Source organism: Numida meleagris, chromosome 1, assembly GCF_002078875.1.
Source record: "Numida meleagris isolate 19003 breed g44 Domestic line chromosome 1, NumMel1.0, whole genome shotgun sequence".
NCBI lineage: Eukaryota > Metazoa > Chordata > Aves > Galliformes > Numididae > Numida > Numida meleagris.
Window position 1 is genome coordinate 122,753,695 of NC_034409.1, and position 19,188 is coordinate 122,772,882.

At 40.7% G+C, this 19,188-nt stretch overlaps 1 protein-coding gene across 3 annotated transcripts in view; it reads right to left on the minus strand.

Moving 5' to 3' along the window:
• Positions 1-19,188, minus strand: part of SHROOM2 (shroom family member 2) — a 125,116-nt gene that overhangs the window by 60,976 nt on the left and 44,952 nt on the right. For all 3 annotated transcript variants that reach the window (XM_021410810.1, XM_021410800.1, XM_021410816.1), the window contains exon 2: positions 12,436-12,587. In XM_021410810.1, the coding sequence (XP_021266485.1) occupies positions 12,436-12,587 (152 nt within the window). The remainder of the gene's footprint in view (positions 1-12,435; positions 12,588-19,188) is intronic.

Genomic DNA, 19,188 nt, shown 5'->3' on the forward strand with positions numbered 1-19,188 from the left:
TAGCGACGGTCCTGGCATCAGTAACAAAATTCCCCTCTGCCAAACTTATCATTTAACAGCTCCCTTCTCCAAAACTGCAGAAGTGTGAATATTTTTCTTTTTTCCAGTGTTGCTCACTATCACACATACTTTTCCTACTTGAAAAGAAGTCCCACAACCCCTTCTTTAGATGTGCAGGCAGAATACAAAAACAACTACTCTGGTCTCACGCCATGTACACGCACACTAATTTCCTCCTGCGCTGTACCCTAAAAATCCCTGTGCATCCCTATGTGACCTCGACTTGAGCTGTGCCCATAGCTGACAGCACACAGTCAGGGAAATTTTTTCCATTGGATTTCCTTTTCACATCAGTAAAAGCGAAAGACTGAACAACTCTCCAGTCTTAACACTTCAGGTTTCCCCAACAGACTAACTTTGCTACTGTGCTAGTCCTGATGACCAACACCCGCACACTGGGATGAAGAGAGCAGTCCAAGAAGATGGGCTGCAGACCTCTCAGATTCTAGAGCAGCAGCCATGAACCAGCCTCAGTGTGTGCCCTCACTGCGTGATGAGCAGTTCTGCTCAGTGACAAGGAGCAGAGATGCTGAATCTGTCAGAAACAGGAGGGAAATGGGCAAAGAGATGACAAAACGCTTCTCTCCGAGTTACCTCTCCTATTTCCCACATGTCCACTTCGCTTCAGTGATCCTATTACAAAATTTTAATCAGACACAATCACGACAATGCAGTGTGGCTCTTCCTCTTTCCACACAGAAAAAAAAAAACACAAGAAGCCAACCGAGGTGCACCCCCAGCAGCTGCACTCCCCAGGTTCAACCACCAGCCGCATGGCTGGAGAACTCAGGAGCTCCATTCCTGCCAGCCCAGCAGAGCCCTGTCCCCTGGTACCTACCCACAGCCCTGACCTCAGGCAGCAGCTCCTCATCAGGCCCCAAGTACAGTTCCCGGCCCCATGGGGCTGCCTCGGGCCCACACAGCACACATGGGTGTGTGCCTGGGCCTCAGCCCACAGCCAAAGCAGAGCAGAGCCAGGACCCCTGCCGCCCTCCAGACAAAGACTGTCCTCTCCTCCTCCTCCTGCACTAATCCGTGCTGCTGCGTCGGCTTAGAGACTATAATTAGATTTGTGAAGGAGCCTTGTTGCCGCTCCACGCCAAGGGGCCACAGCAGTTTTGGTTAGTCACACCAAGGACTCTAGCAGATAGGCCCTGGTATGCACTGCCTGCCCTGCTCACCTGAGAAAGCTGAGGAAGGCCGGGAAATCAAACCTGGAGACTCCTGGGGGAGCAGGACGGCAGAGCAATTTCCATTGTTAATTTGCAGTGGTGCTTGAAATGGCACTTGGAAAACGTATTGAGATTACACCTGTTTAAATTGTTTCTTCCAGTTGTTTCCTCCTTTGCTTTTGCAGTCTTCAAAGCAAATGTGCAAGTTAATGGTCCAGGCTGGGACACTGCATTGTAAAGAAGTTACTGTCACCTGGGAGATTACAAATCTGCTGAAGTAGCAAAGCTAAAAGATATCACCAGAGCACCTGGGCCTCTTAAGATCTGATGGGTTTTCAGCAGCATCTAAGTCATATTCTTCCTATAAAAGTTGCTTTACGTGAAAACCAGCCAGCCAGTCCTGTCAGAGAGCAACACTTCCCCAGGGAGAGAGGCAGCCCGTGATATCCCTAGAAATTAATGACCTAAATACACAGAAAGGCACTGGGAATCATCTCTGCCTATGGAGAAAAGTCACAGCTATGTCCTCCCATTCCACAGGAAAACTGACTATGAAAATTCAGGGGAACTCTTCTCAAGGACATTCTATTTTTACGCCTTTTGAAAACACCAACTTCATTCTACATTCACACTCCTACTCCCTTGTAACTGGCCAGATTTGTATGTGTAAGCTTGTTATGGTTGCTGACTACCATCATACCTGAGGATGTAGAAACAAGTTGCACAGAGGTTATTTGGGGGAAGGTTAAAAAATATATCCATTTCTACTGTGCCCTTAAGAACCAGTCCATAAGGAAGAGAAAGAGAAATGTTCTTCTTAAACACTGGAATGTGCTCAGACTAGGTTTTCCTTAGGTTCATGTAGGACCATGCATTTGTATTGGTTCTGTGCTGTAACGTACCAGTGATTGCCACATGAAACTTGCTTCACCACAGCATTCTTAACCAATTGCTGGACCCAATTCTTAAGTATGCAAAACGAACTGCTTTCCACAGGTCACAGGAGAATGTGCTTATAACTGCAAAGGAAATGTTGGAAGTACCACTGATTTCCCTAATTCCCCAAATTCAGGAAGGAGAAGTGGGCAAAAGGACAAGAAGAGATCTTATTTTATGAAAGAATATTTGCATTTCAGTCAGAAATCTAGTTAAAACAGCGTAAGGCAGAATTTTACAATTGCAAAAGCATCCTGTAGTTCCACTGTGGGAACTTGCTGGAAATTAGACGACAGAGGGCTAAAATTTTCTTAGCCAGATTGCAATATTCTATCCAAAAATGACTGCATATTATATAAAGGTGAAGGTATTACATTCTCATGTATAAGCTATTACAATGAGCTGTTCTTGCGAGTTACCTGAATGAAGGTAACTTAGCATGATCTCTTGCTTATCAACACTAACACACTTGCACACCCACTGAGTCCAGACAGAGACAGACTTTCATTTTATGGGTCACTTTTCCAACATTGTTTCTAAGAGTTTAAAATCTACATTATTATTACCATGTGAACAAGGATACACAGTGACAAATGCTTTTTCAGACTGCTCAGCAAAAGAGAAAAGCAAAATCGTGGAAGAAGGGATTGTTTCTAGAATGTCCTGCAAGAGGCCCATCTTCACTTGACCTAGTATAATTATAAATTGCATACTGTGAGTACTAATGAATGCATTATCTAAAGAGCTAACAGTATTAGAATTCCATTGCTACAATGTCAAAAAGAGGAAAGACAAGTAAAAAAAAAAAAAAAGCAAGCATCTCCATAATGTTAAAGGAAAACCTCGCCCTGAAAACACAGTTGACTAATAGTTATTTTAATTTGGCTTTCAGAAGCTTTTTTCAGACTAATGCCATGCACAAAGATTTAAGCATACTTAAGAACAAAGACTTTTCAGTATTTTGAGGGGAAAAGCTCTCTCATTCAAGGCCTTATTTCAGTCATGAGCCTGCTCCCCTCCAAGAGAGGAGAGCTAAGTAAGTACCCTGGGATCATTTTTTTAACTTGCTGTTGCATTACAGTGTAGAAAGAAAAGCAGCCTACAGCCAACTTCATACACTGGGTACTAATTCTGGCATGACAATGAAGTTATGACACTGGATTTGTAATTGTGATGGTACTCAGTCTATACAGTAACAAACTAAACTTTTAAGAAAAAGGCAGTTTTTAATGAAAACAGGAAACAAGATTCCTAGCTCAATGAAAATTCCTGCATGCCACAATCTGAGCTTCGAGAAAGCTTGAGCTCCTTACGGAGACTTAAGATCCTTTTAACTTGAAAGCAGAACTGGCCAAGAGTTACCCCGAGCTTCACTGCCATCCCCAGAACTAGAAAACTGTGATTCAGCCTGAAAAACCTTGACCAGGAACACGCTTATCAGTTTCACTGATAAAGGTTTCTCAGATCCATATTTTGCTTGTTTTCACAACCAAAGTTATGGCAAGTGATCTGCTTATCACGGAGAGCAGAGGCACAGAACAAGCAGCATCTGCTTTCCAGTGCGTTGCTGATGGTGGCGGTTCCAGTCCCTCTGGTGTCTGACCGTGGCTGTAAACATGAACTTCACTTCCCACTAACCTCTTGGCCAGCTTTTCTCAGGGATATAGCTCGCCACTAGAAATACAAAGACAAAAAACAGTTAAAAACCTGAACAGGCAGTAGGCGTACTCCCCCTTTGATACCTCTTGGGAAGCACATTATGGATGCCTTTCTCTAGACTGCCCTACCTGCATCATTAAAATATAAATTATCCTACTTGATTTAGGAACTCTTATCCAAGAGATCATATTCTAAGGAAGAAATCGCTAACTTAACATGTTGGTCGTTAAAATGCCCTTTAACTGTTCAATGAAAACAACAGCCACAAGAGAGCGCTAATAGCAAAGAATTAAATCACGGGAAAAACTAAGGACTTCTACCTATTCAGAAAATAAAAATAACTCTTTTGTTGTGGCCAGGCAGTCTTATTTGCACATTTAAGTTCTCAGACACTTAACTGCTATAGGCACAATCTTCAGAAGCGAGGAGAGATTCCAGGTGTCTTGGCTCTTGAATGCTGACTTTGAGACACATTCACTGCTCTTTCTCTTTGTTTTCAAAGGGAGATTACTCAGCATTTTTTTTTCATTTTATGCACCTTTAAAATGACTCACTTAAACTGTGACTCCAGAAATTAATAGGCTGTTTTCTGATATCATCATATGTTTTCTCTGAACACTTCTATCTCGGTGCATTCTAAAACTCAGTGCAATGAGCTAAAACATCAAAACTGCGTTTGTGGTTTTTGCTGTTTTCGGTCTCTGTGCCCTGAGTAGCTGAATACCTTGTACTCCCTCTTTCTTAGCTGCCTTTCCAAGAAAAGCATTGATAAATTCTAACCACACCAGGGAAAAAAAAGTCAGCTTACATTTCTGGAAGCAGCAAATGGAACGGCAGCATTTTTTTCCACGCAAAGCAAGAGGAGTTCCTGTTTTCGTATTTTCAGCTCCTACTATCTTATCATAAAAGGAAATGACTTCCAAAAAGTTTCCCTAAAAAAATAAAACTGACCTAAAATGTGAGAACAGAAAAATAAGACTGCAATTAGCTTATGGACTTCTGGTGGAAGTGAGGGGGATGCAAAGAAAGTAAAGAAAAATAAAATTAGTCTATTATTACTGAGATGTCTCTAAATGGAAAATCGAACCAGTATTTTGACAGAAAAGTTACTGACATATTTCTATGATACAGATATCTGTATCAAACCCTAACACTTCAGCAGAGACTCGTGTCCTACCTTAAACACACATTCACATCTCCTAAACTCACACAAAGACCAACACAATTGCTCTCGAGCACAACAAGACGTGTAGCATTGCTCTTTGCTTTCTCCTCTGCATGCGTCAGGTAGCCAGTCGGTCTGAACCCTGATCTGCTAGCTACTACGTCTGAAAATGGAGCAAGGAAGCCATGCTGGAAGGAGAATTATCTCGTTGCAGCAGAGCAGAGTAGCTTTTTGTCTTTACCATGACCTAAGAAGTTGCATTTAACATAAAAAGAATTTAAAGAGATACATAAAATCCACTGCTTCAAACTGTGAGAATAAACAAACACAAATACATTATGAATTCTTACTGCCCTTACAAATAATGGGAGTTATTAACTTGGGTAAATCAGGATTTAACTACCACAGTTTCCTTCAGTCTTTTCTGTACCTCAGCCCAACTGTACAGGCTTGAGCAGGATGGAGCAGCAATTTCATTTCTAAGTAAGATATGCACTGCTGACAATGAGGTATCAAGTTGTATGAGGTATGAAATCATCAACCTTCCTGCCTGGTAAATTCACAATAGACTACCGTGATAAAGCTTTCATATTCTGGAATGGTTTCTCCTAACTCTGCCTTGGGGAACTAGACAGGCACATCTGGATGTCTGAGATAAAAGCGTTGATCGTGGGATTTATGTTATATTGTATGTGTTACATAAATACTTTTTGTCATTATTTTGTGTATATTCTGCTACCTTTTGATGGCTAGATAGCATTGAACTGTTGATGCCATTCTTTTACCTAAGTTTTTGCCATGACTTATCAGAATTCCTCCAAAACATAATAAATTTTTTTTTAGTAAGTCTTTATCATCTGGAAACATCTAAAATGCTTCACACATTGAATAACTGGCTCCAAATGCTGCTTCAAGTAGGATTTACTTTCAAATATTTCAGAAATTATCATGCTGTGTAAGCAAGGGGCTAAAGAAATTAACCTTTAACATGAATACAAAAAAAGGCTTCATGCACCAGTAATGCTGAAGAAAAATGCAGCCTCACACATGGCAAGCAGTAGCAGTAGCAGAAGGAATCAAAATGCACTGCGAATTTTCAACTGTCTGTAACCAAGGTGAAAGAGCAGGAGCCAGAAGCAGACAGCAGAGCAGCCTTCGGACTTCACTCTCTACCACTGCCTTTGTCCAAGACAGAGTTAGCAAGCAGCAGTGTGCAGCCACCTGTGCCAGCCCAACTTGGTGCCTTTAGCAAGAAGGAACTTGTCACCTCCTTGGAGCACGTGACCACGGAAACTCTGCTTTGCTCATGGCCAGAAGGCACGGCAGCACGTTGCCTCCGAGCCGCCTATCACCATGAGCTTCACAGTTCCATGGCTAGCTCAGATGAACTGAACCCCCTCAGAAAACACATTCCCAATATCAGCATTTCTATGTAGATGTGGTGCTTTCCCACACAAGTTTCAGCTCTATGATTTACCTAATCATGTCCAAGGTAACCCAAAAATGGGAGTGGGGCATGAGAATTCCTCCACTCCCAGGGCATTTCAGGAGACTGCTTGACCTCATTTTGTCTCATTCCTGGTTGAAACTCTATGGCTACACAATGCAAATTATTGAGTCTCCACAAAGAACACGACCACGAGCTAAGATGCTTCAAGTTTTATTTGGGAAAGGTATTTTGCTCAGATATGCTCTACTCCACATCATATTTTGAAGACATTCCCATCTCTTTTTCTTCCCCATCAGATGTCATGCCCCAGCTTGGCTCCCTGCCTGCCAGCAAGGCTACTCCGTGAGCCAGACCAGTGAACGGATCTTGATTTGAATTGCAACTCAGCCAAAATTCCCCCAAACCCTGACTCTGCAATGGAGTAAAATATAAGGGACATATAGCCCAGCAGTACAGTGCTGCAGCTGTGTCCCTGTAAGAGACCTTGCTGTGTCAGGTAAACCACTATTATGCAAATTCAGCAACCATGGCCATAAAATAACAGTGTCTTGTTTAAGAGATGAGATGAAACTTTGTTCAGTAATTCAGTAACTAAAGTTGCAATACTCTTGCATTCTTGCCCTTCTTTTAAGTGGTCATATTTCTGGAGTTAACGGTTGGATTCAGAACTTTTAAAGAAATGTTTTATGATCTTTGCAAATTGGAAGGCGTTACATGTAGTTACACAACCAAGTACAGCACAAAATCTCTACACTTAACATGGTAGGCTACTTGACACAAAAGCATTTAAGAAAGCATCCAAACTTTCAATGTAGGAAAGTGTATTTCACTTCAGGAAGTGAAATATGTAACCTAAAATCTAAGTAGCACAAGGAGAACTTCAACATAGTGGAACAGAAGCATTACCATCCTACTGAGGTTGTGCACATGCAAGTCAAAGATCTTAACTAGGATTTAAAAAAAAAAACAACAAAACAACACAAACCAACCAAACCTCCTAAGTCCTTAAAAGCAACTCCAAAAATTAAAATATTTCAAAATGCATACAACATACATAGAAGCATCTGCTTCAAACGCAAAGAGGTGAGCACTCTCAGTAAAGTTGATGGGACTACTCATGCTCAAAATTAACCATTTCAACAAGTGCTCGCAGGACTGAAGGAAGAAAAAAAACACTTATGACTCACAGGTTGTTACAGTCTGCTGCATATTCCATTCCACAAAAAAAGCAGTATTATCCAATTTTGGTAATTGCTTCACAAAACTGAAAATCATTGCCACGAGTAACTTTTTGAATAAGCATATTAAAACCATACAGGATTCCTTTATCCCCACAAAGAAATTTCCATGTCTTTTCTACTACTTCAAACATCTCCCTGATGGAGATGACTTAGTAAAATACAGTGATGTTTGTCGTATTTTTGGCTTTCTATTACTATAGCATGACAGTGAATTTTTTCAGATTTGTGAAGAATGAGACTATGAAAGTCACCACAACATAAAAACATGTCAGTCACAACATATGTATCGAGAGACTCCTGACAGTTGTACAAGACAAACATTCAAAAACACTAAACAATGATTTGCTCTTTGAAACCAGGGACAACACCTCCAATTTGAGGAACTGAAGCTTATGTTCACTTAAAGTGTCAACTAGTATGTCACTAACAAATCATGTTAAGACAACTGAGAAACTAATCAGCCAAAAATTTAGGAAATAAAATCGCTTTTTGGCTATACACCCCACCAAAAAGACAACTGGCATGGGAAACACCCAAATACCTGAGTGCTATTGCTAGGATGGAGGTGAACGGAACATAGATTTGCACCGATTCTATGTATGTAATTAAGTGACTCTGCCAACAGTTAGACAAGCAGGTGAAATGGTTCTTGTCAGGAGACTTTCAATGTATAATTCGTTGAAAACATGAAGGTGCACGTACATTCTGTTCTCATGTCCATGCCTCGCTGTCAGTAGCACAGGGTCAGGCATTTGGAGGAGCAGCGGGAGAAGGGCGATGGCAGCCCCAGGCCTGCCCACACAGCCAGCTGTGGACACGCTGGTGCATGAGAGGGGCTCTTTGCCAGCTCCTCCACAGTGTCTTGCCGAGTACACAAAGTGCACAGAGATTTATTCTGCTGTCACTCAGAGCTCCTTTATGGAAAAGTCCTGATACGAACCCCTTAAGATGTGGGATATTCATAGGAAGTGCTTCTGAGATAGGCCTATATGCGTTGTGCCACTGAAAGGACAAGTTCCCTTTGCACTCATCTGGTTCCTGCCTCCACTTCTTCAACCTTGGTTACTTGCTGGCAGCACCCCAGGAGAGACTAGAAAACATGGCCCCGAGTTGGAGACCGGGGCAGGAATGTGTCCTCATGCACAATCTGACACACGTATCTTGCTCCTCTTTCAATCACAAGAAATGAAAAAGAATTCCAGACTTTCATGGCTTTGTGGCATTTGCTTATATCTAGCATGTACAAAGCAATGGAGATTACATTTACTGACTGAAAGAGAAATTAAGTGTACACAGAACAGCTAATTACTGAGAATACTATAACTACCTCAGTATCGACTCAGGGCAATTTTAGATGTTTTTATATAGACACATACACATCTATTCTGAAAGAAAAGAAATTCACATCTCCTGTAAGAAATGTCCTAAGCGTACTTTTATCTTCCCAGGAAAGGCATCTACTCAAGAAACGGTTCAGTACTACACTGAAGAACTAGAATGCAATTCAGATGCACTGTTTTGACAAATCCTTATGAGAAAACAACACAAAGCCTCCTGAGTTCTCTATTAATCCAAGACCAAAGGTATACTGCACTTGTTCAATCATCAGTATTTGTAAGCTATTTAAATGTTGAGCCTGTTGCACAGTCTTGACTTGGCTTAGAACGCGAGTATGCAAACTTCAAAAAGGTAAATAATAAAGCAAAGCACGCGTGCTGGTAGGCAGCAAATCTACGCTTAGTATTTGGTACTACAGGCAATTTCACTTAGAAAAAAGTGCTTTCATCTCCTGTACAGTTCAATGTATAAAAACAATTTTGTGGAAGCCAGGAACCACTGCTGAACCACAACAACCACACCAGAAAGATCTGCTACAGTCACAAGTTAATTACGTGAATGAAATGTGCTGCTTACTGAGGCAACGCTTTTACACTTGGTGTTAGCTTTGTATAAATTAGACTTCTAAAACAGAAATAGCATGCCTGATTACTTCCCAGGTACAGAAATAGTTAGATCAATAAAAGATCAGGACTCGACATTACTGCATGAAATAGTGAACTGCACAGAGGAGTTTCACATAAATGTTCACCTCAGAAGTGATGAATAAAAATGTGATATTACAGATATCAGGAAATACCAGGATATTCCAGAAGAATTTCATTAAAAAGTAATTTTGTTACAACATTTTTTTTTCTACTTCTGGATAAGTAGAGAAATAGTTGATACAGACAATCCCAGAAAAAAAGTTTTCAACACAAAATCTAGAGCTTGCCTTTTCGGGCTAATTCCTACCAATATCCAGGACTAATGTTGTTAAAACTAAAGATTCTTTAAGCCTCCAGGACTGGGTTGTTGAGCTTCAAACCATTTATCTGCATCCACGGGAAATAAAATGTTAAATTAATGCTACAGAAAAGCATCACGGTGTTAGACAAAGGACAGAGAGCAAGCAGACAAAAGGAAGCTACAATGAATACATCATCTTACATATAAGGCAGTGAAAAGGAATGGTGGGATTTTTCCCATTCTCCAAAGAGAACAGTAAGGGTGGATCGAAAGAAAACCGAAATAGTCTAAAAATGCTAAGGCAGCCAGCCATTTCAAGATTGCTGTAAGTAATTAATGTGCAGACTGCCTCTGAAAGTGGTGGTCCTATCCAGCCGAAAACCTCCTTCCCCAAGTCATTTTGCAGTCAGATCAGTTCCCTGATCCAATTCAACCCAGATCTGCAGGACTGCTCACACAAAGACTACACAACTGGCTTGCTTAAAGACAGGACTGTTTAAAGCACTCATAAAAATTCAGCCTAAGATTTAGAGCAAACAACACGAAACAATACTGTTGTTCAAACCATAACTTCTGCAACAAGACTTTTGTAAAAACCTGCATCATTTGAACTTCCAACGGGAAAAGAAAAGCTGTTTCGGCACACAGACAGCAGTGCATGAGAACAAGTTGGCCAGGAATAAAATGAGTCTGGGTGTTTAAAGGTTTCCGACCGTCAAAGGACTGATGTCCTAAGGCAACTTTCCAACAGAAGGAGCAAAGTTGAAAAACCCCAAACAAAAACCCGAGCTAATTTCATTCAGTACTTTTTATAAAATTTTATCTAATATTATGCAGGCTTGCCAATGACCTAAAAAGCTCTCGCCTGTTTGGGGAGCTATAGAATTCTTCATGAATTTAGGACAAAAATGTTTTCCCTAACAGCCACTAAATCAGCCTCCTGGCCAGAACAGCTAGGTTGACTGCACCCGCTGCACACGGGCTGAGGAAGGAAAAAGAGGAGCGATGAGAAAAGAGTGATGAAAATCCATCAGCTTTGCACCAATCTGCATGCAGGCATGCATAGCAATGGCGTTCTGTTGCCTGCGAAGTGTGGCCACAAATCCCTAGACACAGATGAGTGCTTGATTAGCTGTATGAAAGTTCTCCATAAGCGTGTGTATGGAGAGCAGTACTGACGAATGACGAGAACGGTTTAGGTGCGTCTACTACTAGGTTATTTCAGGAATAAGCTTTCAGCCGTTTCCAAGGATAGATCAGAATTCTCAGATTTTGAGCAAATTACAGTCACACAACTGAAAGCATTACGAAAGAGGGAATCTTTTCACTTGGTCTGAAGCTATTCATCCTAATTAAGACTTGCGGTCTTGGCAGATTCTTCAGTGTCTATAAAGCTTCTCAATCCTGAAGTTCTCCATTTCGTTGACAGAAACAGCTGCTGTAACCTTCACTCACAAAAATTTTTCTACAGGAATAGCCAGTATAAGATGAAAATGCTCAACGTCAATATGACAACAATATGACTTCTAAGCTGCAAGCATTTTATTAGCCTAAGATTACAAACATTTGGGGTGAGCTTCTGGAAATAGCTATTTCTGGGGACAAACTATGTTTATCTGCAAAAGAAATCCAAGCTCCCACGATTGCTTCTATCAAAAACACCTTAAACCACAGGTGAGGAGCATTCTTAGGTACCTGTCCTCTGTCAGTGCTTTTTCACAAAATATGGTCCCCTTTTGAGACAGTTTCAGAATGCTCACTGTATTTACAGACTGGCTTATCATACATGTCAAACACAATTCTCGGCATTTTCAGCACTGCAACAAAATTCTTTTTGATTCTAACAAAGACATCAAAAATCCTCACATGAAAAACTGCTTGCTATATTTTGATAACATCAGAAAGTTCGTACTGATTACTGAGAAAGATTGTTTCTTGTTCAATTTTCCTGTTTTCGTTTTTTTTTAACCAATTATTAGATTTAATCTAATTTTAGCACCTGTTCATAATGCTGGTGACCCCAAATGTTCTCACAAAGCAGGGAAACGTTTTTTCCAGAAGTTTAATACATTACCTGCTCCTCAGAGTCAAACCGGTCTGTACAGTAATTGTGCTAAAAGGAATTACCAATGTCAGCTCACAAATAGAGAGAAAGCAGGGCAGGGTGGATAGTATGCTTCAGTTCCTGTATTTCAAGAGGGCAGAATGGAACCGAGTCCCTACTTCTCCCGTTACAGCAGTATTCACAAAATGCATTGCCTCAGTTTTTGCTTTGATCAGCAGTGTACCTCTACCCATTTCTTATTCTTCAACGATCCTGCGTTCAAGAAGGAAGTAATGCTACTCAGTATAAACACTAATAGCACTACACGAGTCATAGTCTTGACAAGTCTTGGCAAATTTAGTTGTTCAGCAGATGAGAGATTGAAATACGCTTGGTTTTCCAGCTGACTGTCACAAGCTTACCTTTTTACTACAAGCTTTAGTGTCTTGTGTGAGCCTTTCACCAGACAGATTGCTTCTTGTCGGAACCCGGAGAGGCCCACATCATTGATGCCAACAATCTCATCCCCAGCCAGCAACTTGTCCACAGATGCAGCTTTGCTCCCATCTTCAATCTGAAGAAAAATCAAACCAAGTGGTAGAATTACTGAGGTTGCAGTGACACATTTAAAATAAGCTAACAGGGTTTCAACACTGGCTTCTTGGAATAATTACTACAGTAACTAAGTGGCTAAAATATTTGAAATAGTTACGAACGCTATAAAGAAAGAATAATGATACGGAGAAAATCAGAACATGAAAGAAAAATAGGGGGAAGCTTCCTGAGAAAATCAGAAAACTCAATGGAAATTTGGGAGTCAAAAGAATATGTGATCTGGAGACCTGTTAAATACAGTACAGGTAATCACACTTGCAAATAGCGCTCTGGGCAGGCATCTTAAAATCTAGTTCTCCAGAAAAGGTAACCAATTATAGTAACCATATAGCCAATAATATTAACCCACACAGCCAACTTCAAAAATCCAGCATCCTGTGAGACCTCAAAATATTGCATAACCATCTCGTCTGGAAAATAAGCTGATATTCATCAGACACATAACATTTTAGAAAATATCTGAGAATTTACCATCCATACAGATAATTAACAGGTCTAGCTAGAGGAAGAGATTACGATCTGAGATCTAAACCATTAAAACACCACGTTGCACTGCCAAAGAACACAGCCATACTAAGGGATACACACTGGAAGATTATTTTGCTTCCATGAGCATCTATTACATGCATTAAATTTTTACTGAACTATTGATAATATGCAGTGAAACATGTACACAACAAATTTAACAGTCACTTTTTGGCAATTCCCAAGAAGAAAACATGCCCATTAAGAGTTGTCCATTTTTAAAATTTAAAAGAAATCCCAAAAGCTCAATCTGCCAGACTAACAAGTACTAACAGTTTAAACTGATTTCAAACGTAGCTATAGAAGTTGAAGACTTTGCTATTCAGGCCCCCAGCTTGTTTGGTTTGCTCCTTTCTCTTTTGCAGTCAAACACAGCCTCTGGCCTCTCAGTTGCTTGGAATCATGACCCATGCATTTGGGTTTCTTTATTCCTCCCTCACTTGCTCATAATCCTTATCTCATCTCTTCTTACAGACTTGACACTTCACGTTCAAAGCTAAGATTTTAATTTATGTCTTCATTATATTTTGCCTCCATTACTGTATCTCGAAGTCCCTTATTATTAAATGCCAGTGAATCTACAAAGAAAAAATCCTTGTAATTGCCCCAAATACAGAAAGCTTCATAAAGACCAGCCAAAGTCAATCACCAACAAGATAAATCCAGAGGAAGCCTAACTTCATGAAATCCAGGAGCTTACAGTACAGGTTTTAGAGGTACCTCAGCAAAGAAAGTCTAAATTAAATAAGCTAATAAAATAAGCAATATCTCTTGATGAAAGTACATTAGCATGATCTCATGCACCACAGCAATCTAATTTCATGCACATAAAAGCTCTCTTTATGCAATTTCAGAATAGGTGTTGTTAAAAATCTTCAGACCTTTAAATCTAAGCCAAAAAAGAATGCCATGTAAAATACTTCGTCTTATACACCACTCCAAAACATACATTATTAATACTAATCGAGTAGCTGAATTTTCAGAACTTCTTATCTTAATAAAAACACATATAATTGAAGACAGAGTAAGTTTCTACATCCTGATACATCCAGCTCTCAAGCTATGACCTGCCTGTGTGACCTGCCTGCATATCTTCTGAACATCAAGAATTTACCAAAATATTCAGTTCTCAGGTCAAATCTACAGTAAGGTTGAAAGCCGGGGAGCAGCAGTGGAAATCACTTAAATGCAGGAGAAGATTTGAAAACAGGGTTGTTGAGAATGGAATGGCTGCCCTATGAGGAACACCAAAGCCAGGCAGAGCTAAATGAGAGAACAAGCAACAGGGGACTCATGAACCACAACCCTTCTCCTAACTGGCAATCTCCAGTCCTTCAGTTGTCCAGATGCATTTCCAGGTTGCTTCTAAATAAACTACATTCAGAGGTCTAAAGCCCAGCAGGTCAGAAAAGCAGAGGGAAAATGCTAATGAAAGGCAGATTTGAATCACTAGAAATGTAAGGAGAAGGTCAAACAGAGGTGAAAAAAAGCAAAATACATTGCAGGAGCACAAATCACAAACAACAAAATGTAGGTGCCAACCCATTGCAGCTTAGCAAAGCAGCAACTTAACAAAAATTGGTGAGAAGTCCATGTGCCACATAGATGTCAACAATTTAGAAGTCCGGGCTTGAAGACCTTGACAGGGTCTTTTTTTTGCCTTAAAAAAAATAATTAAAAAAAAAATCTGTCTCCTAGGGTTTCAAGGAATGTTCATTGTTCTCTGTAAGCATGTTTGTTTTTTCTTTAGGCTGGCAATGCACTGACTGCAGGGAGTATTCAGTTACCTCTTCTGAGTTTTCATTTCAGCAGGGAGGCCACACATTCCACATAGTGTAAGCTTTCCCAACAGACTCTGACTGTCCAAAACATTAACCACTCCCACAAATAATAAAAAATAAAAAAATAAAATAAAATAATAAAACAAACAAACAACACACACACAAAACCCAAAGACTAAAATCTAGACAGATGCATATCATAACCTAAGTACAATCTTGAAGCAGACCTCCTGAAAACTGGGAGTGGCTTCCATTAGTGCGCTGCTTCCAAATCAGTTGTTGATAGGGAGAATAAAAACTACATATCCATTCACAGTAAAAGTCTCCCTGAGCTGAACAAATTTAAATGTAAATCTTTCTTACTGTCTTTACCTCAGGTCGCTGAATGTCTGCATGAATGCCACCATTCCACTTCACAATGCGCTTTTACTGGAAATAGGAATGTTAGCTAGACAGGAAAAATAGTTTCTCCCGTTACGCTGCAGGTAATTTAGATATAATGACTAAAAAAAGCGGTGGATTTTGCACACATCTAATGAAACACAGCCAAAAAATCCATGAGGAAAAGTCCTCTGAAAGCACTGAGCTACTTATCTGCTTCCTCTGTTCAAACTTTCAGGGTGCCATTTCAGTTGCTCTTCTAGGTTTTCTCCTCTTTTGTTTACTAAGTTTTGCCACTTTTTAAAAATTTATTCAACTCTTGACATATTTTCCATCTTTAGTACTGTAAATCCAACCAATATACATAAACTTTCTAGCACTAGCAACTACACTTTAAAAACTCACCATTATTTTTCATGCCTCGGACGTAAATGCCTTTCACTCATCCACCCACAAAGTTAAGTATGCCATGCTACAGCAAAATTTAAACCCAAATTTTAAGATTTAAGCTCATATTGTTTATTTAACCAACAAACAATTTCTTCCTGAGTTTCAGGTGCCCAGAGAGATCATCAGAAAAGAGCTGAAAACGAAGTCTTGAGGGAGGTTTTATAATGAAGTCTTCCACAAAAAGTCAACAAGTCATGTTCAGCAGGCAGATGTGATGGGGGGATAGCCCCGAGCAAGACACAACCACAAAAACCAATGCTCTGAAAAACAGGCATAGTTTTACTGCCCACCTTGGATGAGTAAGGAAGAGTTCCAGAAATCCCCTCAAACCATCTTTTCAATATGTATTAACAAATCACACTCCTCTTATTATGCTAAATTAACAAGACTAAACAGCATGACTTCCTATCCTTAGCAGGGATGCTGATATTGCAACAAGAAAGTGTTTTCAAGACGAGAGGAAGAGGATGTTTGCTGATGGAAAGCATCTGTTTAGACAGCCACCAACTCTCACTCTTCTGTCCTTGATGACCTCCCGATGGCCAAGAACAAAGGCAAATTTTGGGATCCATGCATGAGTGAGGGCTGGAACCGCAGGCTTCTGCTGTCATAGCAGTACAGACATTAAGTGCTGCATCCCAAAGTTATTCTTGGCTATAAAATATCCTGCCCCCAAAACAGGAAAAGACACCGAGACAAGAAGCATACACAGGTAATGGTTAGGACAACAACGGTGTGAATGAAAAAAGAACACAGAAGTAGTGCACCATGTGCAGTTCTTTCAGTGGAAAGAGACAAAGGGTTTCAAACAGGGCAGTGGAGAGAAGTGCAACAACTAGACACACAAACACATTCCAGGGACACTTAGGGTCTGGATTCCCACTGTTGATAACACATGAGAAAGGGAAAATAATAGCCTACGTCTGCAGCCTTAAAATGCGGTAGTGTTGAGGGGGTACACCACTGCTAGAATGTGACCCATTAACTTCTGTGTTTACCAGGGCTGACGCTTTTCTTTAAATACCCGCATTCCTCTATAGGCACCTGTATAAACAAGTGGGAGCCAGGTTGGGGAAGTGCAGTGTCACACCAGATATCTCGTTTCGTTTGCCATGACGACACCGGGACAGTCTTGTCCAGGCTTTGTGGGCAGGGTGGGAGACGGGATGGAAACCCAAGCCCAGAGACAAACACAGGAAAAAACAGCTCCCTTATCAACATTCTGCTATCAGCTGTGATAAACTATTTTATCATAACTCCCTTCTTGTGCAGCCAAGAAATTATTTTGTGATTGTTTGTCTTCTGAGCATCTAATATGGATTAAAAAAAAACACTGACAACTAACTAACTTCACATGAGATCCGCACTGGGACCAAACTGAAGGGAAGGGAGAGGGTGCACGTACAAATAGGCCCCACACAGGCATGCATGCAAGGCCAGCATACGTAACTACGTATTCTTTCATATCATCTCTTCCCCTCTTCAGATTTAGTACGTGAACAGTAAAAGAGCCTGCTGGAAGGACATCTGAGCAGGGAACTACCTGTGGCCCCATTTGCAGATGAGTTCAGAAGCCAAACTGGAAAAAACACCCCAGTGCGGTCTGTGACAAAGCAAGGAATTCATATGCCTTCAGGCCACCAGCTGGTTATCTCTCACCAGGCAACCACTCCTCAAGACTATCAGTCCTATGCTCCACGTCAGCCACCAGACATGAGCTTGGAAGCACTCACTGCTCCCTAGAAGAAAGCCTAACTATGTGGTACCAACCTGCAAAGAGCAGGTTGTTATCAACCATTGTTATCAACCTGGTGACGACTGCACTGTTACCAGCCAAACATCCGCTAACAGTGATCCTCTCCGGTGGCACTCCATGTCAACAAAAAAGCCTGAGTTTCACTGTTGCTTGGTGCCATCACTTCACATCCCACTAGTTATTGTCTATGCTTGTTCTTGCTTGGATTATTATTAAATTTCACAGCAAACTGGGTTAGATTTTAGGGCTGTTTGGACTGAGACAGTGTGCTTCCCTAAAGGCACCTTCTTTCTTCCCTAAACCTTGGGGCCAGGGCAGGCCTGAAATCCAGGCAGGGCAATGCTCTCAAAGCTCTCAGCATCGCATGGCAAAGACCGGCTCTGGCTTGGCAGGAATGCTGCCTTCTGTCAGCGGTGCTGCCTCACAGTCAGGCTGGAAACAGTTTTTAAAGGGCAGAGTTCAGTAGTAGGTCACTGTCTTTCATAGCCATGTCTAATTGCTTTTTATTTGGTGATTTTAAATAGTTGGATATTTGCCCAGCAATTTCATATTTGCTCAGCATTTTTCTTAAATCAAGTATTCTATTTTGAAAAGCTGTCACTTGGTACAGTTCTTAAGTATTTGTTCAATCCTTGTGATGGTGTCCCTCCACCATTTGGATTAAGGGCTTGCTGTCACTTCCCCTCTAACAGGCCACTCTTGCAGGGGATTTATTACAGCTGTAAGAACTGATTGCAGGCTGAAACACGATTTCAGAGTTCCTCAAACCAGAAGTGTTTGACAAGTATGGCAAAAACTCTAACACTACTCTTTTTAAACATTAACACACAGATTAATGCCTTGGTCCAATACTCAGTTCAAACCAGTAACTACCATTCTGCTGTGAGAAGACCTTGCTGATCATAACTCATACATCACTGTTCCTGAAGGATTTTGTTACCGTGCCTTTGTCTGTCTGGATCACAGGGCCATTACAGACAAATTTTATGGTTTCTAAATAAAATTTGGTTTTTCCAATTCAATGTGATTTAGCTCAAGAGCATTTAGAAAGCATATCCAGGCCTCTACATTCCCACATCACCCATCCCAGCAGGCCTGCCATACACAACATCTCCACAGAGTAAATACATACATACAAACCCAAGGCTTGAAGGGGATCTTCCTATGCAAGAGCCTCTGTAGGGCAGTGCACACCAGAAAGGAAAGCCTCTGAGCCCTGCAGTGGTAATAGCTCAAGTTTTAATTTTTTTTTCTAGCACCTCATCAGCATCCAGATATTCTCCTACTGCTGTTAATTAGTACAGCACTAGTCCAGACAAGCTGTGCATGCTGTGTTTAAGAATCACTTCAGAAATGCTAACTCACTTATTTTCAGCCAAGAGCTTGGTCCTGTATTTTACAGAAGATAATGACACTTGAACCACAGGAACCAATCTGAACTTATGGATACATTACAGTCTTTAAAATGCCTTTCCATCCTTTTTCCAAAGTGACAAAATTTAAGAAATGCCTTTCTGCCTATATTGGTAGAAAGCCAAAACAGGACTTCTTTCACTATCTAGGGTTCACTTATTCTCACACACCTTCCATCAAAGAATTTTGAAAGGGTTAGCTTATAGGTATTTTCTTGTGCAAATTTACTTACAGATGATTATATAGAGACTGTT